This window comes from Netta rufina (genome assembly GCF_964035555.1).
Source record: "Netta rufina genome assembly, chromosome: 5".
NCBI lineage: Eukaryota > Metazoa > Chordata > Aves > Anseriformes > Anatidae > Netta > Netta rufina.
This window is the reverse complement of record NC_140128.1, coordinates 45,235,781-45,259,306: the sequence shown is the minus strand read 5'-3', so window position 1 is coordinate 45,259,306 and position 23,526 is coordinate 45,235,781. Positions and strand designations below refer to the sequence as shown.

At 41.5% G+C, this 23,526-nt stretch overlaps 1 protein-coding gene across 3 annotated transcripts; it reads left to right on the top strand.

Moving 5' to 3' along the window:
• The first annotated feature begins 320 nt into the window (after positions 1-320).
• GTF2H1 (general transcription factor IIH subunit 1) lies at positions 321-21,807 on the top strand. Of its 3 annotated transcripts, none has more exons than XM_084287187.1 (15): positions 321-642; positions 4,271-4,439; positions 6,254-6,446; positions 8,874-9,036; positions 10,644-10,737; positions 11,466-11,615; positions 12,643-12,722; positions 13,469-13,599; positions 14,768-14,855; positions 15,816-15,904; positions 16,780-16,897; positions 17,709-17,799; positions 19,245-19,360; positions 20,219-20,311; positions 20,929-21,807. In XM_084287187.1, exons 2-15 carry the CDS (start codon positions 4,286-4,288, stop codon positions 21,013-21,015), a joined length of 1,647 nt encoding a protein of 548 aa, XP_084143313.1. In that variant the 5' UTR covers positions 321-642; positions 4,271-4,285; the 3' UTR covers positions 21,016-21,807. The 3 variants fall into 3 exon arrangements, with proteins under 3 accessions (XP_084143313.1, XP_084143314.1, XP_084143312.1); XM_084287188.1 differs by lacking the exon at positions 321-642 and adding an exon at positions 704-1,191; XM_084287186.1 differs by lacking the exon at positions 321-642 and adding an exon at positions 3,547-3,625.
• Positions 21,808-23,526: the final 1,719 nt, after the last annotated feature.

Below are 23,526 nucleotides of genomic sequence, written 5' to 3'. Positions count from 1 at the left end.
AGGGGCCGCCCCCCTCGGCCACCGCCTCACGCCAGCGGCCGCCCCCCGCGGCACGTGACCCCCGGCGAGGGGCGGGGCGAGCGGGCCGCCGGCCGCGCGAGGGCGGGCGGGCGCGTGACGCGCGGCCCCGGGCACGTGACGCTGACGCGGCGCCCCCCCTCCCCCCGCGGCGGGCCGTTGCCGAGGGGAGGCCCCTCCCCCGCAGCGCCGCGCCGGGCGGCGCCGAGCTGGGAGCGGAGCGGCCGGGGCCCGCCGGGCCCGATGGCGGGGGACGAGCGGGAGCCGCGCCCCGCGGGGCCGGGTGACGGCGGGGACCGGGGAGGGCCGGGCGCGGCGGGGCGGGGGGGAGCGGCGGGGTGGGCGCGGCACCGGCGCCGCCGCCCCCCCTCCGGCCGCTCCCGTCATGGCGGCGGGGGAGGGGCCGTCACGTGAGCCGGGAGGAGAGCGGGAGGGGCGGCCACGTGACCGCCGGGCCCGCGCGGCGGCGGCCCGCTCCCCCGTCACGTGACGCGGCCTCCTCCCTCCCCCTCTCCTCCCCCCCTCTCCGCGGCGTGTTCCGGTCACGTGCCCGCCCCCCGCCCGCCCCATGGCCCCGGCAGCGGCGGCCCGACCCCCCCAGCGCCCGGCCGGCCCCCGCCCACGGTAAGCGCCTGGGGGCGGCGGGGCCGCATCGCGGGCACCGGGCCCTCGGGCGCCCTCCCGGCGTGGCCGCGGCCCGGCCCGGCCCGGCGGGGAGCGTTAGGCCCGGGGGGCTCCGCCGGGACCGAGCCCGGGCGGCGGGAAGCCGGCGGGGGGCACAAAGGCGGGGGGGGCCCGGGGCAGGCCGGGGGCCCGGGGCAGGCCGGAGCGGCGGCGGCTGCGCCCCGAGGGAGCCGCAGCGGAGGTGACGGGGCGGTGGGGCCGCGCCTCGGCGGGCCGGCTGCCCGCTGGGACCGGCTGCTGGCCGCTAGCGCCGGCTGCCCGCCGGGACCGGCTGCCCGGCCCGCCCTGCGGCAGCGGAAAGCGAGCGGTGAGGCTGGCACAGCCCGGCTGCCGGCCCCTGCCCGCCGCTGGGTTAGCCAACGGGGTAAAGGTTTGCTCCGTGCCTGCTCAGCCGTCCCCGAGCCCCGCAGGAGGAGGCTGGAGCCGAGCGCTGGTAACGGAGGGCGCTCAGCGGGGCATTACGAGGCAGGCTCCCGGCTGTGGGATCGGGTAAGAAGAGGCTCCCTGCGTTAAAGGCAAGAGAACCGTTAAAATGTGGTGGTGTTGCCAAAAAGCTGTGCTCGCTTCCAAAAGCCGGTCAGGCCTTGGAATGGGTTGCCCAGAGAGGTGGTGGAGTCACCAGCCCTAGGGGTGTTCAAGGAAAGGTTGGAGGTGGTGATCAGGGACATGGCTTAGTGGGTGATACTGGTGGCGGGGGGAGGGTTGGACCAGCTGATCTTTGAGGGCTTTTCCAACCTTAGTGATTCTAAGATTCCCATAGAGCTGGGAGACAGGGGTTAGTCATAGACAAGCAAAGAGGACCTTTTGTTTTGTTTTCTGCCAAGCTGAAGCTTCCTGATTGATCTTGCCAGTTGTAAATTGCAGCTGACATTGACATCCTCAAGACAGGCTTGATGGCAAAGTCATACCCCTGGGTTAAGGCCTACCCCTTTATCCAGATGCTTTTCAGAACTATCAGCCATCTCTTTAAAAGCTTTGTCACTACAGAATTTCAAATAAAGTGTCTGGTTTTCCTATTCAAGAAGATGCTTAAATCAGATAAGTCTGTCTTCCAAAATCTACAGTTGAACAACTCCAACACTGCTTCTTTTAGCAGCAGATTAAAGCTATCAGTCAAAGATGTAAAACATGAGATTTCCTCCCTAGGAATGGTGCAGTTGTTGCCTCTTTGAGCAGCAACATCATCATCTGCAGTACTGATTCCTGGAAGCTTCAGCAGAGTTGTTAAATATAGACGTCAGAATATTGGGGCAGGCGTGAGCAGATCATTGATGGCTCTCACCCTTCTTCATCGTAAGCCTTAAGTGTCAGAGAAAAGAGAAAGTGACTGGCTCCCTGCATGTGCATGGTGAGGATATCACCTTCCCCTCTGCAGTCAGTAGGAGACCATCCTCACACTTTTCTAGCAGCTGGGCGAGATTTCTATTTTAGAATTTTGTACTTCTTGTAACAAGAGAAGCCATCTTGTTCTCGTTTGTGAAAGATGGTAACTTTTCTAAGTCCTGATTATTACCCTCTCTTACTCTTCCTGATGTATTGTTTAAAAGACAGCTCGGGGTTTTCTCCATTTTGGGTAATGCTTATTGTGCATATCACCCTACTGCCACCATAAATTACTGCATAAAAAAGGGAGCAGAGCAGTGACAAATAAGAATGGCAGCAAGCTCATGCATTCGCTCTCCCAGAAGGTAGAATGAGCCACTTGTGGGATAATTGTGCGTTCACAGATTGCACACTGCAGGGTACTGTGCTAGGAGCACTGCGTCTGTAAAGGAGAAGTTGCTAGCTGCTGATCCTTTCCCTCCGTAGTTAAAAGACTGCTTGTAGGTGGGTGAAATAGCATGGTTAAAAGCAAAGCAACTTGCATCAGAATGCCTGACTATGGAAACGCTTTTCTTTCTGTTCAGAACAATTTCAATTCCTTTACATTGTGTGGTTTTGTCTCTACTGCATTTGATAATAATGATCTCAAAGGACTGTAAATTAACAAGGGGAGAAAAGCGTCAAAATCTGTAGTCTTGCGTATATTGAAGTTTCTGGTCTATTGGATTCTGTGGCTAGCTGCTTTTTTCCAGTAAGGATAAGGTGCTGATGAGAGACTACAGACCTGCAACAGGAAATTCTCCATAAAATGGTAGCGCAAATAGCACCAAAAGAGAATAATGCTGCTGGGGAGACTGTAATGGATTATGCTAGGAAACAGTCCTGAAATTACGCCATGCAGTTTTCCTTGAGAGAGCAGTATTAGCAGGGCTGCTCTGAATGTGGCACAGCATGTTCTAGCGGCTGCTGCAGTGGTGCTGATGTGAACCTCCACGTTCAGCTCAGCATCACTGAAGTCTTGGGTGAAGCCTTGGCTGAGTGACACGATAAATGAGCAAAGCTTAAGTGGAGAGCCCGTTTGCCATTGAATCTTCCCATACAGTGTTTTACTTAACGCATTTCAATGATGGGTTTTGACTTGCCGAAGGGAATGCTATCCTACTATTTAGATTGTCAGAGTAAGATCTCCTATCTTGCTGATGTCTTAAAAAAACAAACTATCTGTATTTCAATACTCAGAAGTGTCATTTTGTGATACTTACTAATGTGATAAGTGATGCAAATTGCTTTTTGAAGTTTGATGCAGACACCAGCAAACATTACTATAAAACACATAAAATACATGTATCACCTTTTGAAAATACTGTTCTATATATCAACAGAAAAGTTTGTGGTGTGCAAAATATAGCAATTGGACAGACTAAACATTTACAGCAAACAAACTAAACCTGGGATTTTTTGCTAAGTGTGCAATCGTATGTTAACAAAATCTAGACATACTTATGGCATACATATTTTCTTGAGACATTTAAGGCTGTAGAGTGAACCTGAAAAGAGGAGGGATGGTGACTGCTGGGAAGATTACAGCATGTATCAAAAGGTTAGTCGATGAGAGACTAGTGAAAAAATTCCCATTCTTTTGAAGCAGGTTTAATACAGTCCAGTTCCTCTGAGGGATGGGGATAGGAGACTAGACAGCTGGGACCAAGCGTACCAAATATCGTTCAAGCCTTGGGCAAAAATCACGACAGTAGGAACAGGACTATAACTGGACTGTTATCTTTAGTGCAGAGGAGAACTGAAAATCCTTGTTTTTTCACATACCTTGTATCCCTCCGTCTTGTGAAATGATTTAGCATCTGCTGTTCGTACTGAAGAAGGGAAATGCTGCCAAATGCCAGAGGAGATCTGGAATTTGTGTTCCTTGTGTAGCTTTGGTTTTCTTCTGAGCTTGAAAAAACAGTAAAGAAAGATTAAAATAGGAGAACTTGGTTATCGGTTTAAGATGTGCAGGTCTTTTATGGGAGCACGAGGAGTCTCAGCAATATAATTAGGTGCATTATTTAAGTAGCTCGCGCTGTTTTGTCTAAATAAATTTGCTAACTGCATTGTCACAGGGGAGCATGTCTATCTGCAATAGTTCAAAAATGATGTAGGCATTAATGAGTAAATGTGGGTTGTAATACCTTGACAGGAATAGAAAGAGGTAAGTGATGATGATAATCAACTCTGCTCTTTTTAATAGTTCCTTGTAGCCACAATGGCGACATCATCTGAAGAAGTGTTACTGATAGTAAAGAAGGTACGTCAGAAGAAGCAGGATGGGGCTCTCTACCTTATGGCTGAAAGGATAGCATGGGCACCTGAAGGCAAAGACCGCTTCACAGTCAGCCATATGTATGCAGACATAAAATGTAAGTGAAGACTTTTCCTATTCCAGTAAGTGGTGTTTCAAGAAATGTTTAAATACAATCCAAAGCTTATTTGCTATAAAACACTGGTAGATAATTCAGGAAGGTTGCAAGGGTCTGGGGCTTTGGCTAGGCTATTCTGTGTAGCAGCAGTGATCAGGTCCATGGTACATGCTTAACGGTTGATAAAGTACGTAATTGTAGAACTTCTGTACTCTTCAGATATTTGTTACACTGCGCTCTATTAACTTTTGAAAAAAATCTGCAATAAATCAAACAAATTATCTATGCCATATGCTTGTGAAGGGAAGGGTGGGAGGAGGATTGAGGAAGAGTATAGGATTTTCAGGGTCTAACACAGAAGCTATCTGGCATATCATCTGTTAAACTATGCATCTAAAGCTGTTCCAGTTTTCATATAAAGTGAACCTCGCTGTTTTATTTTCATCCAACAGACCACAACTTCACAAGTGCTAGCTTCTGTAGTTTGGCCTGACTGTAACGTACCCAATAAGTGTTTGCTGCTGCAATAGCAGAGTACTTGCAAGTCAAAACTGAACAGGAAACGTCTATACTATGCTGCCTTTCTGGCTCCAATTAGTACTTGTGTTCCATGTGTTGTAATGCCAAAAAAATAATTTTAAAATGTTGTATGCATCACTTGGTTAAGCTTTAGCAATTACTGCTGTCAGAAGTCACATACAAGTACTGCAGCATGATCAGAAGTGTGTGTGATGAATGAAAACTAATTGCTGTTTTCTGAATTACAAATGTGACCAGAAGTTTAAAAGGTCTGTTCACTTACCTTCAATTTTGTGAAGGTTTTATCCAGCCATTTAGCTTATACACACTTAAGCAGCTTACATATAATGACTTACATGCCTGTACACTTTAATAACTTGGATGAGTGGCGCTTTTTTGTCTTTTCAAAATTGAAGTGGGATAAGAAATTTGTAAGAAAGACCATGATTTAGGTTGACCTTTGGTTCCTGTCTCCAAGTTGCATTGGAGAAAGGGGCCAAGATTGGAAGTTAGGTGGGTGCCATTTGCAGGGCTATGGTGAAGTCAGTATAACAAAACAACCCATAAATGTAATTGTTTACTGTCCATAAAACTTACTTGTTCTAGCCTCTGCTCCCTCTGGTTACAAGAAGCAGGAGTTAGCTTTTTCCTATGAGTCATTAGGGTGTAGGAGCACCTTGGAGGCACTGGGGATCACCTTTGGGGAGTACTGTGGCTAACTGTGCTTACAGCACGCCGTTTGAAACCAGCATACTTTTGCTGTCAACATCCTGTAACCCCACCCTGCATCTGCTTTCTTACTACTCTTCTGTGGGAGCTGGCCCAGCTGGAAAAACAGAAGGGGGGTTACTTTTCAGTGGCTTGGTTCCTTGGCGTGGCCTGCTGCACAAACGCTAGCACTGGTGCAAGAGAGGCTGTGGGAAGAAGGGGCAAGGGTGAAATGACAAGGTTGTACCTTTCAGCAGCCTCCTGGACTTGTACCAGGTTGAAGTCTCCAGGTTGTGAAAATCTACTTCACAGGAGTTTGCTAACAGAGAATGTAGTGAATACCAAGCTGAATCTGGGCTCCTGAGCTGTGGCTGAAGGATACTGGGTTTTGGAGAGGACACGGTGCAGCATTCCAACTAATTTAAGGGGAGGACTCTGTTCTACTTGCATGGCTGGAGTTCACATGTAGGATAATGACATTTAATTGGATGATGTGGATAACTGCTTATAACCAAATACTCTAGGGTAGACAGTTTCTTATATAAGCTTACTGTCTGTTGCTAATTAATGCTCTCTGTGTAATCTAGGCCAGAAAATCAGTCCAGAAGGTAAAGCTAAGATTCAGCTTCAGCTAGTATTGCATGCAGGGGACACAACCAACTTTCACTTCTCCAATGAAAGCACAGCAGTGAAGGAGCGAGATGCTGTTAAGGATCTTCTTCAACAACTGTTGCCCAAATTCAAAAGGAAAGCTAATAAAGAACTTGAGGAGAAAAACAGGTAAAGAGAAAGGATTCTGAAAGCTGTTTTTATTTGTTTTTTAAGTCTTGTCTAACTTGTGTTATATTGCAACATTGTTTGTGATGTTGCGTTTGTAAAAATCTCTCCACTTTCAATTTAGAGGCAGTTCCTCAGGACTTATATAACTCTAACATGTTGAGACTGTGCTTGTGTTCTCAGTGACACATTCTCGAGGTGTAAAGGCAGCCAGCCCAGCTGCTACCCAGTCTTTGTTACCTATCGCTGTGAGATGAAAGCGTCCAACTAGCAGTCTGTCTCTTTAGTGTGCTTAAGTACATAAGTACCAGTGAGAAAAGCTGCCTGAAAGATTTTTTTTTTCCAGAAGTTCTCACCTTCCTTGATTTGTGCTTGTTTTTTTCCTCCCTGCCCGCTCCTGCCAAATATTCTTTCCTGTTTTTCATATATACTATACTAAATTACTCTATTTTTTCATACATCTCACTTGACATGTAGTAGTTTTGTTATTTGGCACACAGGATGTTTATTCTGAAAAGAATTTAGAGAAGAGTTTCAGGAACTAAGTTCTTCTTTAAAAGGGCTTTTAAGATATGCTTCTTTTTCTACAAAACATTTGTTTTAAAGCAGCCTTTGTGGTCTTAGGGCACACTTCTCTGTGACTCCCCAGATGAGTTTCAGTAGCATCTCCTGTGAATCCTATATCTGCTAGCTTTCCTTTTCAAAGACTGTTGTAGCTTTGAACTTACCTAACTTAAAGGTAGACTGTATATTTTTTAACCAAAAAACAAGAATACTACTTTACTGGGCAGATTAGATCTTTACAAAGGGATTTCCCAAACAGGCAAGAGTCCTTGAGCTGGTGCTCTGACAAATCTGAGATGGACTATTTTCAGTACTGCAGTGACAGCTAGACACTACAGCGGTGCAGGCTACTTTGGCACTGTTACCATACTGGTTTCTTTACGCTGTTTCTTCATTTCTAACAGTAACACCACCAAGTAGGTGGACAGTCTTAGCTCTCAATCTTTGTAGCCGTAAATGGAGTTCTACAGTACTATGCTATGTGGCATTAATAGCTTTTCTAGTTACAGAAAACTAGAATCAGAAAAGACAGAATCTTTAGAACAGACTGTTCTGGTCTGTTCTTTTAACAATTAAAGTTCAAGACCAGTGATGGGGCTTCACTAGCCTAATTTGGAACAGATGAGGCCGAAAAGTATAGCCTGTTCTGGTGCAGTACTTCATCCAGAGTCCTTGTGGCATTCCTCTGCTTATTGATACTTAGGGTGAGGTATGTACCAAAATTCCACGATTAAACGAGCTATTTCGAAGTAACAGACTATTTCCTGCTGCACTAATTAGTGGTCATGGCCACTAATACATATCCAATTATTTTTCTTACAAATAAAAAATAACCTTGGTAAGAAAACATACTAGCAATGTCCTGTCCCAAAAGGTTACCACTTATATCTCATCATACTTTGTCCTCAGAGCTGCTACAGACTTTGGTTCAGTCCAAATTGCAATCTATCCACGCTCTTCCCTAGACTGTGTACTATGTATTCACAAGACAGCTCCTTTTTTTGTTCACAACCAAGACCCTGAGGAATATGCTTAAGGTTGCTGAGGTTATTGGCTGCTTGTCTGCGTGCATGTGTGGTTCCCAGCAGGTAACCTAGTGTGAGCTTCTAATTGGTATACAGCTGCATGAAAAAGAGAACATGAAATAACTGAAGTTTCTGGTGCATACCTTTCTTGTATTGTGGACAGTAAGGGTACTTGCTTGATATTTGGTTTCTAACTTCTGTAAACGTTACTTCCTGGTGGAGGTAACAACACCGAATGTTTCTGCAGCACTAGCACTGCATGCAGTAGTTAAGTGGTGAAGGTCCTACTGTCACCAACAGAAATGTAAATGAACAAAAATCTCAAGATCATGTGTGTTTTAAGGTATCTTAAAACATGCATATTTTGTTATCTGTACTCTTGCACTAAAGTAGAGACCTGTAACTACCAAATTTTAAGATTTTAAACAAGAATTGGATGGTGCCCAAATCCTCTTTTTCTACTATGAGACTTTGGTAATGGTAGTTCAGGAAGAGTCAGTGTGCTTTTGCAGTTCACGAGACTAGTCTTGGGCATGCAAAGGCACAAAAGCTTCACAGAATATTTAAGGACAAGACATTAATCCCATATTAATGTTCTCCTAGGCTTTACTGTTTTCTAGCATTTAATGCTATTCCTTCAAGGTTTTTTTAAGCCCTTCATTCTTTTGAGACAAGTATCGTTATTGAGGTTGGTTATTTACACAATCTTATTAAGAAATACACAGCATTTTTTGAAAGAAGAGTTAGTTTCTGTTCCTTTTGTGAACTCATGTTAGTTATGGAAATCCTAGTGATTTATTCTTCAGCATTTCAATTGTATTCAATACATTCTTTTTACCAGAATGCTGCAAGAAGATCCTGTTTTGTTTCAGCTCTATAAAGACCTTGTTGTGAGCCAAGTAATCAGTGCTGAAGAATTCTGGGCCAACCGTTTAAGCCTGAATGCAGGGGATAATTCTGCAGCACCTAGTAAGCAGGATGTGGGCATCTCTGCAGCATTTCTGGTATGTTGAACCTCTAATTTAAAACATTTTAGAGCAAACAAATTGGGGAAAGATTTCTGCTCTTATACTTTATTCCCACATACTTGAATGTTCTTCTTTCTCTGTTTGTTAAAATATTGCAAGTGTAAAGGGGAGAAAAAAAAAAAGTAGTTTTTGTGCAAATCTGCAACCTCAATTCTGTCGATTTAAGATGCTCAGATTGAACTTAACCTTAAAGTGGCAATAGGCAGATGCTCTTCATACTGCTGCTTTGTCTTCCATGTAACAGAAAAAATGATTAACTTAGTCACTAGATTATAGTGTATTAATGCAATTAATTAATGCAATAAAAGAGTGTCTGTTGCAATCCATGTGCATAAATGAAGCCGTGAAGACACCCACACAAAGCAGTCTTATTCCTTCCCTGTGTTTGTTTTTCTAAACTGGTACATGCTTTCAGCTAGCCAAAGAACAACTTGTACATCTGAAAGCTTGTTTTATCTCTTTCCCCAACTTTCAGTTATGTTATCCCTTCATAAGATCTCAATGCTTTTGTAATCTGAATGCAATCTAAAAGTAATGTAGGTACAATCTTCAGATTCCTTCCACGGAGACATGTTTTTACTTCTGCAACAAAGCTCATACAGATTATGATTTTCTAGCTGGAATCCCGTTTTTACCTTTGTATGACTGTTTGCACATACTAAAGGTTTGGGAGGGAAAGAGGAGATGGGAATTGTTTGCTGGCTTACCTGCTATACAAATGCTCATTTTCCCTTTATAAATATCTGAATCAGTTAAATGAATTTGTTTTCATTTTCTGTCACTGCACTATTCTTACACCTTAACAAAAAAAAGTGAAGCTTTCTTAAAGTAACTGATTGTTACTTTAATAACCAGTTTGTGTACACTGCATTTGTGAAGAAGAAATCTCTAGGTATTTGTGTTCTCATGCAAGTTAAAATAACTGTCTGGCTCTGTTCAGAATGAGTGCTTCTCTAGAAACTAGGTAGTATTGAAAACTAGAATTTAAGCGTACAGGAAAAGGAAGAAAAGGCAGCGTATGCTTTCCTCGGTCACCGAGAATCTGACTCTGCTTGATGCAGAGCTTCCTAAAAAGATTACTGAACTGTAACTCGCAAGTTCTGACCAAGGCTTACAGTCAGTTTTTAAATGCAATGTTACTTATCACTTATACTGAGATGCTTTTAGTGCTTAAGAAAATAAGGTGTGACAGCCATAAGTTATCACTGATCCTTCACTAGCTGAATACTTGAATGAACACCAGAAGATTGGGCACGTACAGTAAACATGTCTTTTCTTACTTTGGAAGAAGGTTATATTAAACTAAGCATATCTCCCTTGACTGGTCTTTTTCATCTTCTAAAATCTACAGTCTACTTCTTGAATCATTCCTTGAGTGGCAAGTATAATAAACTAATTAATGCATGCTCTTTTATTTACCACTCCAAAAATAGCTATTTATGATCAAATATGCCACGCATTACTGGAGGAAGATGATTATCTGCAGCAGAATTTGACATAGTTATGCCTTTTTTTTTCCTTCTCCATTAACAGAGGGAATTCAGACTTAAACTGTTTCTCCTCCCTGTATGCTTCTTTTTTAGGCTGATGTACGGCCTCAAACAGATGGTTGCAATGGTCTGAGGTACAATTTGACTTCAGATATCATCGAATCCATATTTCGAACATATCCTGCAGGTAAGAATCGTGCTTTGCATTACAAATACATTCATTTAAGATTTGTTTACTATCATTTTACTCCAGGAAGGCTACATTGCAAGCCTGAGCCTGTAAGTATAAAGGACTGTATCTTCAGTCTCTTTGGATGATTTTCCCTGTCTTATTTCCTTAATTTGAGAAGGGATGGAAGGAAGTATGTGCTAAGACATGCTTTTGAAATGAAAACCTGATTTCATTAGATGAAAGAATTTCGACTTGTTGCACTGACTTTTTTTTAATTCTAAGTAGATACTTGGCTGCCGTAATACGCCCTTACTGATCATGCCTTTTTTTTTTTTTTTTTTTTCCCTCCACAATACTACCTTTACAGGAGGGCAAGAGACAGTTTTCCATCCTTCTCTTTCACTATGCTGAACCCTGGCAAGGGGTCCTTTTGGCTCTAGGTTAAAAATGCTAGATCCATCCTGAGAATAACTAGAATTCTGGTAAATAAGACTTTGTGTGTGTGTAATTCAGTTTAGAATATTCTGGTTTCTGTGATGTACATTTCTTTTCAGAGCACTAGGTAGTATTGCAAGGCATAGAAGAGTTTGCTGGTGTTTAACTACTGCAATCCCTTACATTTAACTGGCACCAATGGTGATAGCACTAGACAGAAAGGAAGGAACGAAGCAAGGAATTTGTAATGTAAAGTGCTGTATTAGGATTTGCAGAATACTTTGTAATCGTTACTTGCTTGTTTGCAGTAAAAATGAAATATGCAGAAAATGTTCCACATAACATGACAGAGAGGGAATTCTGGACACGATTTTTTCAGTCTCATTATTTCCATCGGGACAGACTCAATACAGGCTCAAAAGACCTCTTTGCAGAATGTGCCAAACTGGATGAAAAAGGTAAGTTTTCTTTTTCTGCAATAGGCTGTTAACTTAGCAGTATTATAGAGCACAAATCAAGAGGTATGGCTAGTGAACTTTGCAAAACTCAAGTCAGAGTTCTCATATGTCCATCTATTGGATGTCTTATTTGTCAAACTGTGAGAGGTAGAGATGGACATTGGAAGTTGTCTATAGCTTTATTATTCTTAGGCCGTCTGATAGCAAAAGTATTCCTTGAAACAAATGGGGAAGTGCTAGTACTAGAAATACCCTTTATCACAACTCAGGCAACAATAAATCAATTCCAAAAATAAGTGATCATGATAATATACTTATGCTCTGCCATCAGTTACTATGGAATAACTTATTTTACATAAGCCTTCATTTCATGCTGTGTGCACAACTTAGAGCAGGTACAGCTTTTCTAGTAGGATCAGTTTTTCACAGACAAATGTGGATCCTGTTACCTGTTCTGTCAGTCGTTTTAATAGAAGCTTAAGTCAGATGATATTCAAGATTTCATATTAAACATTTCTGTATGATTGCAAACCTACCTTGAATGTGAAGAGATAAGATCATTTAACACCATTCCTTGGTGCATGTTCTGTCTAGTGAATACATTCTATTAGGAACTCACAACCCTTCACAAGTAAAAGCTATCACCAGATACAAACTACCGTTCTACCCAAGACAGTCCAGCAATACAGTGCCAAAATGAGAAGAAACAAAACTAAGGCCTTCCAGTCCCCACTAATACAACTAGTATTAAATGCATCCTCTTTTTTACATATAGAACAGTGTTCAGTTATGTGTAGAAGTTGAAAGCTGCTGTAATTAGTAGGCTGCTCTTTTACAATAATATTCCAAATTTATGGTTTATTTTCAAGGGAACTTTTGAAAAGGGTTAGAAGTTCTAGTTGTAGTGATATTTGGGCATCTGCAGAACCTTTGGCCTTTCCTTGAAGGTTAAATACAGTGTCATAATCCCATAATTATTTCTGTTTTTCTGTGTGGCTTTTTTTTTATGGTCTTTTCTTTCATACAGGGTTAAAAACAATGGTATCTCAAGGAGTAAAAAACCCTCTGATAGATTTAACAGCTTTGGAAGATAAAACATTAGATGAAGTAAGTACTTGGCAAAAATACAAAAAAAGAAACAATTCATTTAAGGGGAAAGGAGATCTTTCTTCTGTTGAAATTAGTACAAATGCTTGTTCTAAGACAGGTCACTTACTAGGCTGCTGTGCTTGTTGAGTACTCAACATTTACACCAATTATATGTGTGTAAAGAACTGGAGCCTGTGCTCAGATGCCTGCCTTAGTGTGCTGGGTATAAAGCCAGACTTCTTTTTTTTAAAGAGGAATTACTTCGCTTTGCCTTCAGCCACCTGGTAACTGGGGAAGGCCGCCAGCTTTAAGGCTTGAGGTTTTTCGAATTCCCAGTGCTATCACATCCTCCTGACAGGTGTCATTTAGCCTGCAGGCTGTTGGTGTTCTACAAGAAGTTAAAAAGAGGTCAGTAACACAATTGCTAGTTCTTACTTGCCATCCGTGCCTGTCTGTTTAGTACAGGTAATTTTTTTTTTTTTAAAGCTACTCCTGTATATACAACAGATCAAGGTGTCTTACAAAATTACTTGTTCAAGACTTTTTTCCTGACACCTCTAAATGTTCAAGCATTTGGAGTTTTTTCAGAGCGCATGTGGGTGATGGTGGGAGGGAAGGTAAGAAAACACTGCTTTAGATGATAATGCAGTATCGCCTGGTGAAATTGCAAGCAAGCGGCACACAGGCTTCCTGACTCAATGGAAAACACAGAATGGTCCTTCTGGCTTCGAGAGAGGAGGTAACTAGTGTTATTTTCTTTGTAGGGCTATGGTGTTGCTCCTGTGGCCTCTACATCAAATGCCTCAAAATCTGCTAGAGAAAGTAGCAATGCTGCCATTATAAAACGCTTTAATCATCATAGTGCCATGGTCCTTGCAGCTGGCCTCAAAAAACAGTAAGTTTAAATGTTGCCTAAAAGCTAAATTTTGTTGCATACTTTAAGGAATTTCCAAAAGGAAAATACATCTGCAGTTCCTCATCCAGCCTCTTTTTATGAATGAACTATTAGGTTCTAGAAACGAAAGTATTATTAGGTTCCATTTTACTTCATACACTTTTTTTCAGAGCTGTCTGAGATGATAAATGCTATTTTTAGCTGGATCGCTACCATACAAATCAGATAAAGAAAAGGAAAGGATGTTTCAGCCTTAGCTCTCTAACCCTGCTGAAGGCTGCAGAAGTATTACTGTTTGCTGTGCGGGTGGGGAAGTCTGGTACAGGAAGTTTCTATTGCCTGCCTTCCAGGAGTGGGCCTGTTGGGGCTTCCTATAGCAGGTTGCATGGGAAGAGGTAAAAGCAGAAGCAGAAGAACAGTGTGACTTGGGTAAACCATGTTAAAGGTTTACCCAGTGCAGCACCGTGTCCCTGACCATGCCTTAAAGGTATCGGCTGGTTACATATATTTGTAGTGGAAAAACTCATTTGAAGAGGAATGAAATGGGTTTGATATGAGCTCTGTTGTACAACTGGTTTACAGACAACCACCTAAGCAACAGATTATTACTGTACTGAAATCCTACAGGCCTTACCTGTGAGAGATCTTATTTAAATCATTTCTTCTGCATGGCTGAGCTCCCTTTCGTTGTTCTTGTCTCACCCAGAATGAGCAGTGGGCCTCAGATAACGTTCTGGGTATCTGTTTCTGTTCCTCAGTTCAGAGTGAGACAAGACAGTAGCTCTCCTTCTGTAACAGTACTATTTCAGGGGTCCCATACCTCTGCTAATACAAGATTGGCCTCAGCATGTATGCAAAGTATTTGTTTTGCATGATTTTGCTGTGTCCCATTTGCATTGTGGTCATGCTACTATTTCTGCAGAGAGGCAGAAGTACCCTTCCCTGCTGTTGAATTTCCCCCTTGACAAACAGGGTTATTTGAGGAGTTGGTTCCTTTGGTCTAGATCAACTTCTATAAGTTAAGACATATGGGGGGGGAGGGGAAGCTGGTGTACAGTATGAAAACGCATATAGAACTCCTGCAATAGATGTATTTACCTTGTTTCTAGCACATACTTAAAATTTCCTTTGAGGTGGATTCTTTTTAATGCTGTTTCTCTATTTTAAGAGAAGCACAAAATGACCATTACAGTGAGACCAGCAGTACGGATGGAAACTCCAGGGATTCAGATTTCTTTCAACCACCAATGAAAAAGGTATAAAGCTAGCTGATGCGATTCCAAATGAAAGGAATTGGATGCTGTCTCTTAAAACAACACTGAAGGTTCATTATGTGTTTTAGAAGCATCTAAAATGATAGTTAAGTTAGCTTTGCTTAAAAGTATAGAGAAAAACAATTGAGGGCCAGTGAAAAGCTTTGTGCGTGGAGCATGCCTGTTAGTAAACATGAATGAACTACACCTGGAAGTGCTGTAAAAGTACTGTAACTGCTACAAAACTTAACTGAATACTCCTTGCTAGAGTTGACAGCCAAAATAGAAAATGCCAACCTGACCCAAAACCGGTGTATGTTGTGAGAAAAGGGTGTAAAATACTCGAGTTTTTAAATGTTGCAGTGGTCAAAAGCTTTGACTTTCCTGAAAGCTGTAGGCTTTTACTGAGGAAGTAAATAGACCAGGACAAGAACAAATGTGACAATGAGAAGAATGATAAAGTAGCATGAGAGTCAGAGCCTACAAAGGAGAACTACACCTGTGGTGTTACCCATGCTGAAAAAGTCTGTCACCACTGTGGTGGCACCTCTCAGCATGAATGCTCTACCCAATATCTTGGGGAACTGTTAGGGTGTTAGTCCTATACTCCTGTACTCCAGCCATTACAGTATTACTGTTTTTGTTAATCTGGAGATAGCTGGACTTAAGTAGAGAGAACAAAGAATGGTGTATGTATAGCAGAATAATTTCTCAGGTGTCAGGGACTGTGAGTTTTGGTCAGAATCTATAGAAAAAGCAGTCGTTTGCAAACTGCGCATTTAAAACGGTACTGGGCATACCTCCCTTAGGAGGACAGACACAAACCATTCCTGTCAATTTTGTTTTCATTAAGGTGTTAGTAGCCCTTTCACACAAACTCGGTTAAGTAAGAGAAAAAAGGCAGTAAATGTGCCAAATTGTGCTCTAATTAGTGAAGTGTAAAATTCTTTGGTTTATTTTTAGGTGAAACTACAGGAGTCCATTGAATATGAAGATTTAGCAACGAATAATAGCATTAAAACTATTGCACTAAACTTAAAGAAATCTGACAGGTAAGTTAACAAAATATGCTGGGCTATTTCAGCATATTCTATCTAGCAGGTCTCATCATAGCCTGCACACAGTCAGCTGATTTAGTTTCCACTGTGCCGCAATGAAGTGTGTTTAGGCTAAATTTAGAAGCAAAATATGAATTCCTGCATAAACCAACTTCCAAGCAATTTCCATTTAAATTTGTAGTTTGAATTTACCTTGCTTCTCAGCTCGTTAAGCCTCTGTAAACCTACTAGGAGGGCTTTGACATAATTTCTATGAAAATCTTAACAGGCTTATTTTAAAGGTTCAGCACTTTGTTGCAGCTCAGTGGAAAAACGTGTGTAGCATGTGTTCGTAGACAATTCCTAGCAAAGTCCTCTCCCGGGGAAAGAAGTGCTGTTGTGATAGTTTGGACTGGCCACTGGTCTTGTATTTTTCTAGTAGTAGTTTTTTAGACTCTTGAGTTTAAGAACCATAGAAGTAACTTTAAAGAAGGAGTGATACCACTGGAAGGAGAACAGATCCAAATGTGTGTGTAGCTTCATTTAGCTGAGGTTCAAATAAAAGCAGTGTGAATTCCTCCATTCTGATGATATTCCCAGAACTGAGCAAAATAGGTGGTACAGGTAGCTTTTTATTGGTAGAATGATGCTCACAGATTCAACAATAGAAACGTCTTACTTTGTCACCATACCATCTCTAACCCAACCTCTTGGCAATATATATACTATTCATGCCAACAAACAGTATTTAGATAGTGGAGTCAACAGTTGCAAAGTCTAAAAAGTCTAAAAATAAAGAAGTCTAAAATTGCAAACATATGAATGAATGTCTAACGAATTTTTTCCATTTTTTACCAACACTCCTATTAATATACTTTTCTCTCTCACAGGTATTATCATGGTCCAACTCCAATTCAATCACAGCAATATGCAACCAGTCAGGATATAATTAGTTCTTTTAATAGTATTAGGCAAGAAATGGAAGCATATGTACCCAAACTAACTCAGGTATGGAAGAATTTTTAGCGAAATTCCCTTCCTAATGTTAACATCTTGCTTTCTGTCTCTTGGCTACTGGAATTTTAACTCATCAGCCTAAACTTAATTTACAACTTCAGGTGATACCTTTTCAGCTATTGTGTTTAAAATATAAACACCGAAAACAATAAGAAAAAAAAAGACAGTTGAAGCTTTGCTGATACTCAGTTATATTCTACCGTTAACATATTGTTCTGAAGAAGTAGCAAAGGCATAAAATAGTAAAGCAGGACAGTCATGCAACATGAATACTGGCAAATATTATTGATCCCGCCCTCTGAAACTTAGGATATTGTGGTGTTAGGAGGTTGTAGTAAGCAGGCATGTAACTGAATCGGTCTTTTGCCCCAAAATGCATTTAGGTAGGATCTGTTTTTAAGTATGGGCTGCAGAGAAGCTCGCTTTTAACAGCATGAGGATAGTATGGCCATCTCACCAGACAGTTTCTGAACTACCCTTCTTAAATTTGGCCATAAGAAAAGGGGTCACAACTGTGAATGTGTCACATCTCTGTATTGTAAGGATTATCCTGTAGTAGTAGCTGTGCAGCCAGTTCACATACTAGGTAAAGGAAAGGTTTGTTGGTTCATAATTGGAAAGCTTTCATTGAAAACATGAGCTAACAAAGCCACCTCATTTAATTCTTCAGTACAGCAAACTCTTCATCAGAGCTTCCACTGCATCTTCCCAACTATACCTACAATTAGATTTCTTATACAATTTACTTTAAAGACACGTTGGAGAAAATGGTCTGAAATAATTGTAACCTCTTTCTCTTCAGGTTCTTTCAAGTGGTGATGCTACTAGCACTATTGCAGTCCTGTCACCTGGAGGAGCACTTATGCAGGGTGGAACACAGCAAGCCATAAACCGTAAGCACTTAGGATATATAGTACTTCAATCACATTTTACTCCTTTTTAAAGCAGCTTGCTGTTTTATCTCTCTCTTAGAATATATTACACTGATAAAGGAAATTCTGGAAACTTGTAGCTGGAATAAGACTGGTTATGGCAACAAGAAATAAAACAACCCAGGCACCCTATGAGGGCGGCGCTGGCTGTACCAGTGCTGCAGCAAGTGAATGAGAACTTTACAGAGGAAGTGATAAAGGATGCACCTGATACTAAGTCGTCATACAGTTAATGGGTTTGCTTGCTCAGCATTCTTAATTTGTATTTTTTCCTGTATTTTAGAAAATAAGAGGCATAGTCTGGGAGAGCTCTAAAGAAGTGTATTCTAGGTAATTGTTTGGAACTAGTTTTTTCGCAGCCTGCATTTAAGATCCACAGCTCCCTGTGAAGGATGTTTTTCTTGTGGACTACAAGGGCAAACAGGCAACCCCTCCTTCTCCCATCTCCATTCAACTGCTCTATTTCCTGTTGTCACATTCGTGCCAGCTTGAGTTCCCTTCCCTTTAGTCTTGCAGCAGATGAATCCCTGTTCTCACAAGGCAGGGTTTAGTATAGTTCTCTAGTTCACATTTTCTACTTGATCTGAAGGACAGAGACTATTCGGTCTGTTGAAAAAGTTTGAATTTCTATTGGTCAGAAAGGAGTCAGCAAGCCAGTAACAAGGCTTTCTCGCCCATTCCAACTGCCAGACTGGGTGCTCCCTTTCATCAAGCCTAACCACCTTCTTAATAGCCTCATCCTCAAGTTTGTTATATACTGTTCAAGTGACTAGTCCTGCAATTCTCAGTGACAGGCTGTGCTTTTTATCCCTGCTGTTTACAGTTGTGGTGGCCTCCCTGTTCTTGAACAGTGTAGCTATTTTTTTCTTTAAGGCACTGCTGGGGAGGAAGTTCCTTGTTCCTGCCTAAACTTCTTGTCTTCCATGTGCCCTATCACTGACAGGTGCTGTGACTATTCTCATTGCCCATGTAACAGTGGGGAAAGTTAGAAGTTACATTAGCTTGCAGTATTCACCACATGCCTCACAGCCCATTTTTGCACTGGGCTTTGAACAGAACAAGGCTCTGGTCCCAGAAACAGTCAGTACTATACCACTGTAACAATAGTAATTATTTCTAATTATTACTTCTAATTTTGGATTAAAGCACGGTGTCCATTGTTAGCCTGGCTATAGATCTGCCTCAATATTATGAGTTTCCATGCATAGCCATAAATAAGCAGCTGACCTGATCTAATGCCACTGATAGGCTTACTTCAGGTGTGAGGCAGCTCAGAGTTCCCTCCCAGCCAACCTTTCTGTCATTCTACTAAGAAATGTATATTGCTAAGCTTCTCGTTAGCCTAACATACTCATTTTACATATGCTAATTTTGAGTGAAGTGACAAAGCCTTTTTCCCGTTGCAGAGATGGTGCCAAATGACGTTCAGTCTGAACTAAAACACTTGTATGTGGCAGTAGGGGAACTGCTACGACACTTCTGGTCCTGCTTTCCAGTTAATACGCCATTCCTAGAAGAAAAGGTAAGGTGGATCCTTCCTATTGTGGCCATGGTTAAGACATGGCCAGATCATGGTTTAAAATGACCATCATTGACTTGAAACACAGAACTAATACACATGCTTTAAGCCAATGCTTACTCATCCCTAGAACTGAAGTTCACAGAACACTATAAAATGGGACTTTTTCAGCAACTTGGTGCTACTGGCTAAAATCATGCTTATCCCTGCAGGCCTCTTAACCCCCTTCAGGAACACTTCCTGTGCTCTAGTTTCCAACAGAATGGTCAGCTGTTTTCCAGCTGCAGATTTATCACTGTCAGTTTAACACACACAAACTATAGACCCTCCTTCCCAACTGTAAGACCTAATGTCTGCAACAATGTTTACAAGGAAGTTTTCCTTATCCTTCTATCCATTGAAAACCACTCAGCTTCAAAACACGCACTGCTTTTTAGAACAGAGCTGCCTTAGTGAAGAGATGTGTGGCTATAACCAGGTAGGATTGTTACGATTTTTCTGTTGCCATTCTCAACCTCTGACCTCATATGGATCACAGAGATAAAAACTTGCATTCAGCCATCTTAGATTTTCTGCTGCAAAATGTGGCCTGAAAAAAAACACCATACAGCCTTTGCACGAAAGAAGAAAAAAATGTTTTGGTTAATATCTATAGAATTTGCTGACCAAGTAATAGTAATCACCTTGCCACCACAGTGGATTTTCAGGCATGTTGTACTCAAAAATAAAACATGCTTTAAGTTAAAGATGTGTTAGGAGTTTTTCCTTCCTCAAACTGTACACACTTAAAGCATCCCCCAGAATGAGTTATGAAGTGTTCTGTGCAAGCAATTAGAACATTGGCTTCTGTCTCTCTCTCAGGTTGTGAAAATGAGGAGCAACTTGGAAAGATTTCAGGTGACGAAGCTCTGCCCATTCCAAGAAAAGATTCGGAGACAGTATTTAAGCACAAATGTAAGGGAAAAATATTCTTAACTTTAATTACATAAGGTGCATATTAATAATGTGAATCGCAATTATCAAAGGATGGTGGCTCTGTTATCCTATGTCATTTTAAGTCTTATTACTGAAGAAATTGGTAGAGGGGAAATTAGGTACAGAGTTAGGTATGTCTTTTCTCCTTGACTCTCCCTGGCTACCTTGCTGAATGACAACAAACTTGTCAAGAGCTGTAACTTTGGAAATTGCTCAAGTGAGACAACAGAAAAGGGACAAGTTATGTTTCACTTTCTACTTTCATCATGAAGTAGAACTTGAGCTACTTCAGAGTAATCTCCCACCATATCAGACTTTAAGTGGTTACAGACTAAATACCGGAACAAACAGCAGAACCAAGTGTCACGTCCCTAGGACCTGCTTAGCTTAGTAGCTCTCTGAACTGCTACCTCTGCAGTTAGCATAGAGGTTCTAGGTCCTTTCTCTCCTCATCTGGCACACCTCCTTGATCTTGGTGAGATCACTCAGAGTGAATGAAAGGAATAATCCAACTGAGCATCTCTTTGATCAAAGGCAGGGGAGGGGATCTATTTTGTGGTAGCTGAGACTTGTTTTTTCTCTTCTTAATCTTTCAGTTGATAAGTCATATAGAAGAGATGCTGCAGACGGCCTACAATAAATTCCATACATGGCAGTCCCGCCGTATGCTGAAGAAGACGTGAAAATGCATGCTGTACAGGTTTGAGAGCAAAATCTGCAATAGGTTTAGGAATACAACCTAGCACATGTGCAGATCTTATAGTTGTTGCAGGAAGACCTGCAAGCTGTGGACTTCTGGAAATGATGCTAACTGAACTTGCACATTTTTTTTGAAAAAGGAACTGAGATTAAACTTGAAAACTAGGGAGAAAAACAAGGAAGAACCAAAACAGAAGAGCTGAGGCGCAAAAATATTTAAAAGACACTGTTTACTGCAGTTACTCAGGAACTGCTTATGATTTGCATAAAGAGCTGCTTTCAGAAATAAAAAATTTAAAGAGGGTGTATTAATAAAATCTGTTTTTCTGTCTAATTTTTTAAGAAATGTATGGCACAGGGTAGAAATCAAAAGTTTTTCTTCACTGGATTCTGACATTTTATTGAATTCTGTTTATACTTTCTGCAACCGTTTAACAATGATATTATAAAATATAGCAGAGACTGGTTTTGCTTCAAACATTTGGGAGAGTGTAGCTGTCAGAAGACAAGCTTCTGCCATATATTTTCCCCACCAATTGGAAGCAAGAGGCATTGCACTGAAAGCTGTCTATGGTCTGGGGTCCCTGAAGGCACATGGGGGCAAACTTTTGCCTGAAGTCTTGGATTTTTATGCAGAATTTTTTCAGCCATCAGTTTTGCATGTTTTCCTTTGAGTGCAAGCGTGTGCTACTGCAATCTTTTTTTAAGGTGGCATTTGTTCTGAGGAGAGAATGCATTTTTAAAAATGAAGTTAAATAAAGTTTCTTACAAAAGCAGTCATTTATTTTCAATTTAGACTTTTTTATTATTTCTTCCCTTAAATCTGTTTTCCTTCACTCTTCCCGTTTGACTGTTACACTATTTTTGGCGAATTGATAATCATTGCAAAGAGAAAAATGTGTTATTTACACAGTGTCCATAGCTATTGGGAATCTGTGCCATACTTTGTTCCAAATAGAACTAAGTTCACCATTTCAGACCAACTTGTCTTGTATTAAATGTGACTTAAATGCAAAGTAAATCTGTTTTCTATGATAATATGCAGTTCAATGACATCCTTGTATTTTGTTGTCATCTTGACTGTACTAAGGCCCAGAATGGGCTACTGAGCTTTTTTACTTCTGACTAAATGTGACTGTTAGATATAGGAGGCATTTACTACAGAGACAAATCAGTGGCTATACTTATTCAAAGGAAGCACAGCAGTGTTCTGTAAGGCAGAAGAAATTCCCATTAGCCAGCACGATGGCTTAATACTAGGTTTTGCCACCACTGGTATGACATTAAAACATTATAGTATGATTCCAGGTGGAAAACTCCTGTAAATTCCTTCAGCAGAAGAGATGTATTTGTACAGCCAAGTCTGTGCTTGTTCTGTGCTGCTGCTCCATTTATGCAAGAAGGGGTTTTCTTTAACCAATGCGTGGAAGCCAGCAGCTTCTGTATATCCAGTGTTCTTGGATTTTTGTATTATGCTGCCATTTTGATAAAAGCCGAGTTCCAGTTAAACATCACTGTCCTCACCCAAATTCTGTTTGGAAATGTATGCTTATTGTTAAGCCTAGTTTCCCTGTCTGCTTTTGCAGATAGATGCATGATACCTGCTCTGTGATGTTAATGTGGTTTGCTACAAGAAGTGACTGGGCTCAGCAAGAGGGACGTTTTTTTTTGGCAGGGTAAAAGCTTCACTAGACATATACAGATAGACATACAGCATTAGTGGGAAGAGGCGCACATCTTGTCAAAAGTTGCCTCTTGTGATAAACAGTTTCTCTAAAATCTAGGCATAGGGTATGACTTTACTAAGTCTAATAGTCTTAAGTGCAGACAGCTCCCAGAAAGCAAGTGCAGTTTCGCTCTGCCCCACTCCAAAGCATTCACTCTAGTAATTCTGTGGCCAAGTTTCAACTATTTAGAGAAAGCTATAATGGCTTTCATCACATCAGAGGTCTAGCTTCAAGAAAATCTGATTGATATTCTGTGCCTGAAGCTATAAAAAACACGTGAGTATTAGACCGCACTGAGGCTTTGCAATAATCATTTCCTTTCAAAAGTCATAAATCAGAATTTGGAATACGGAACTAAATCTTCAATTTGATTCAGTATTTAGGATTCCTGGAACACTGGACAAAGTGCTTAGCAGAGGATAAAAAGTTTCAGTGCATTGCAAGATTTCACAGTTCAAAGGACTGTTTGCAATCATTGTGGGGGGTGGTATTGCTATAGCTTTAAGTTATTGGTGCGATATCAGGCTATCAATTACTTAATTACTAGAACTAGGGGGAAGAGAAGGAGGAGGATGCTAAATTCAATAGTTTTGCCTAGAGACTGTACAGGCAAGGCTGCTATGCACTTCATATTGCTTTTTCAGGTATTGTGGCAATAAGGCACAGGCCCCTCCTACAGTAAGGGAGGTCAACTAAATATTTTCTCCTACGTTTTATTCCCCCTTTCTGTAGCATGGTCCAAAACCCAGATTCATTCCTTAAGTTTTG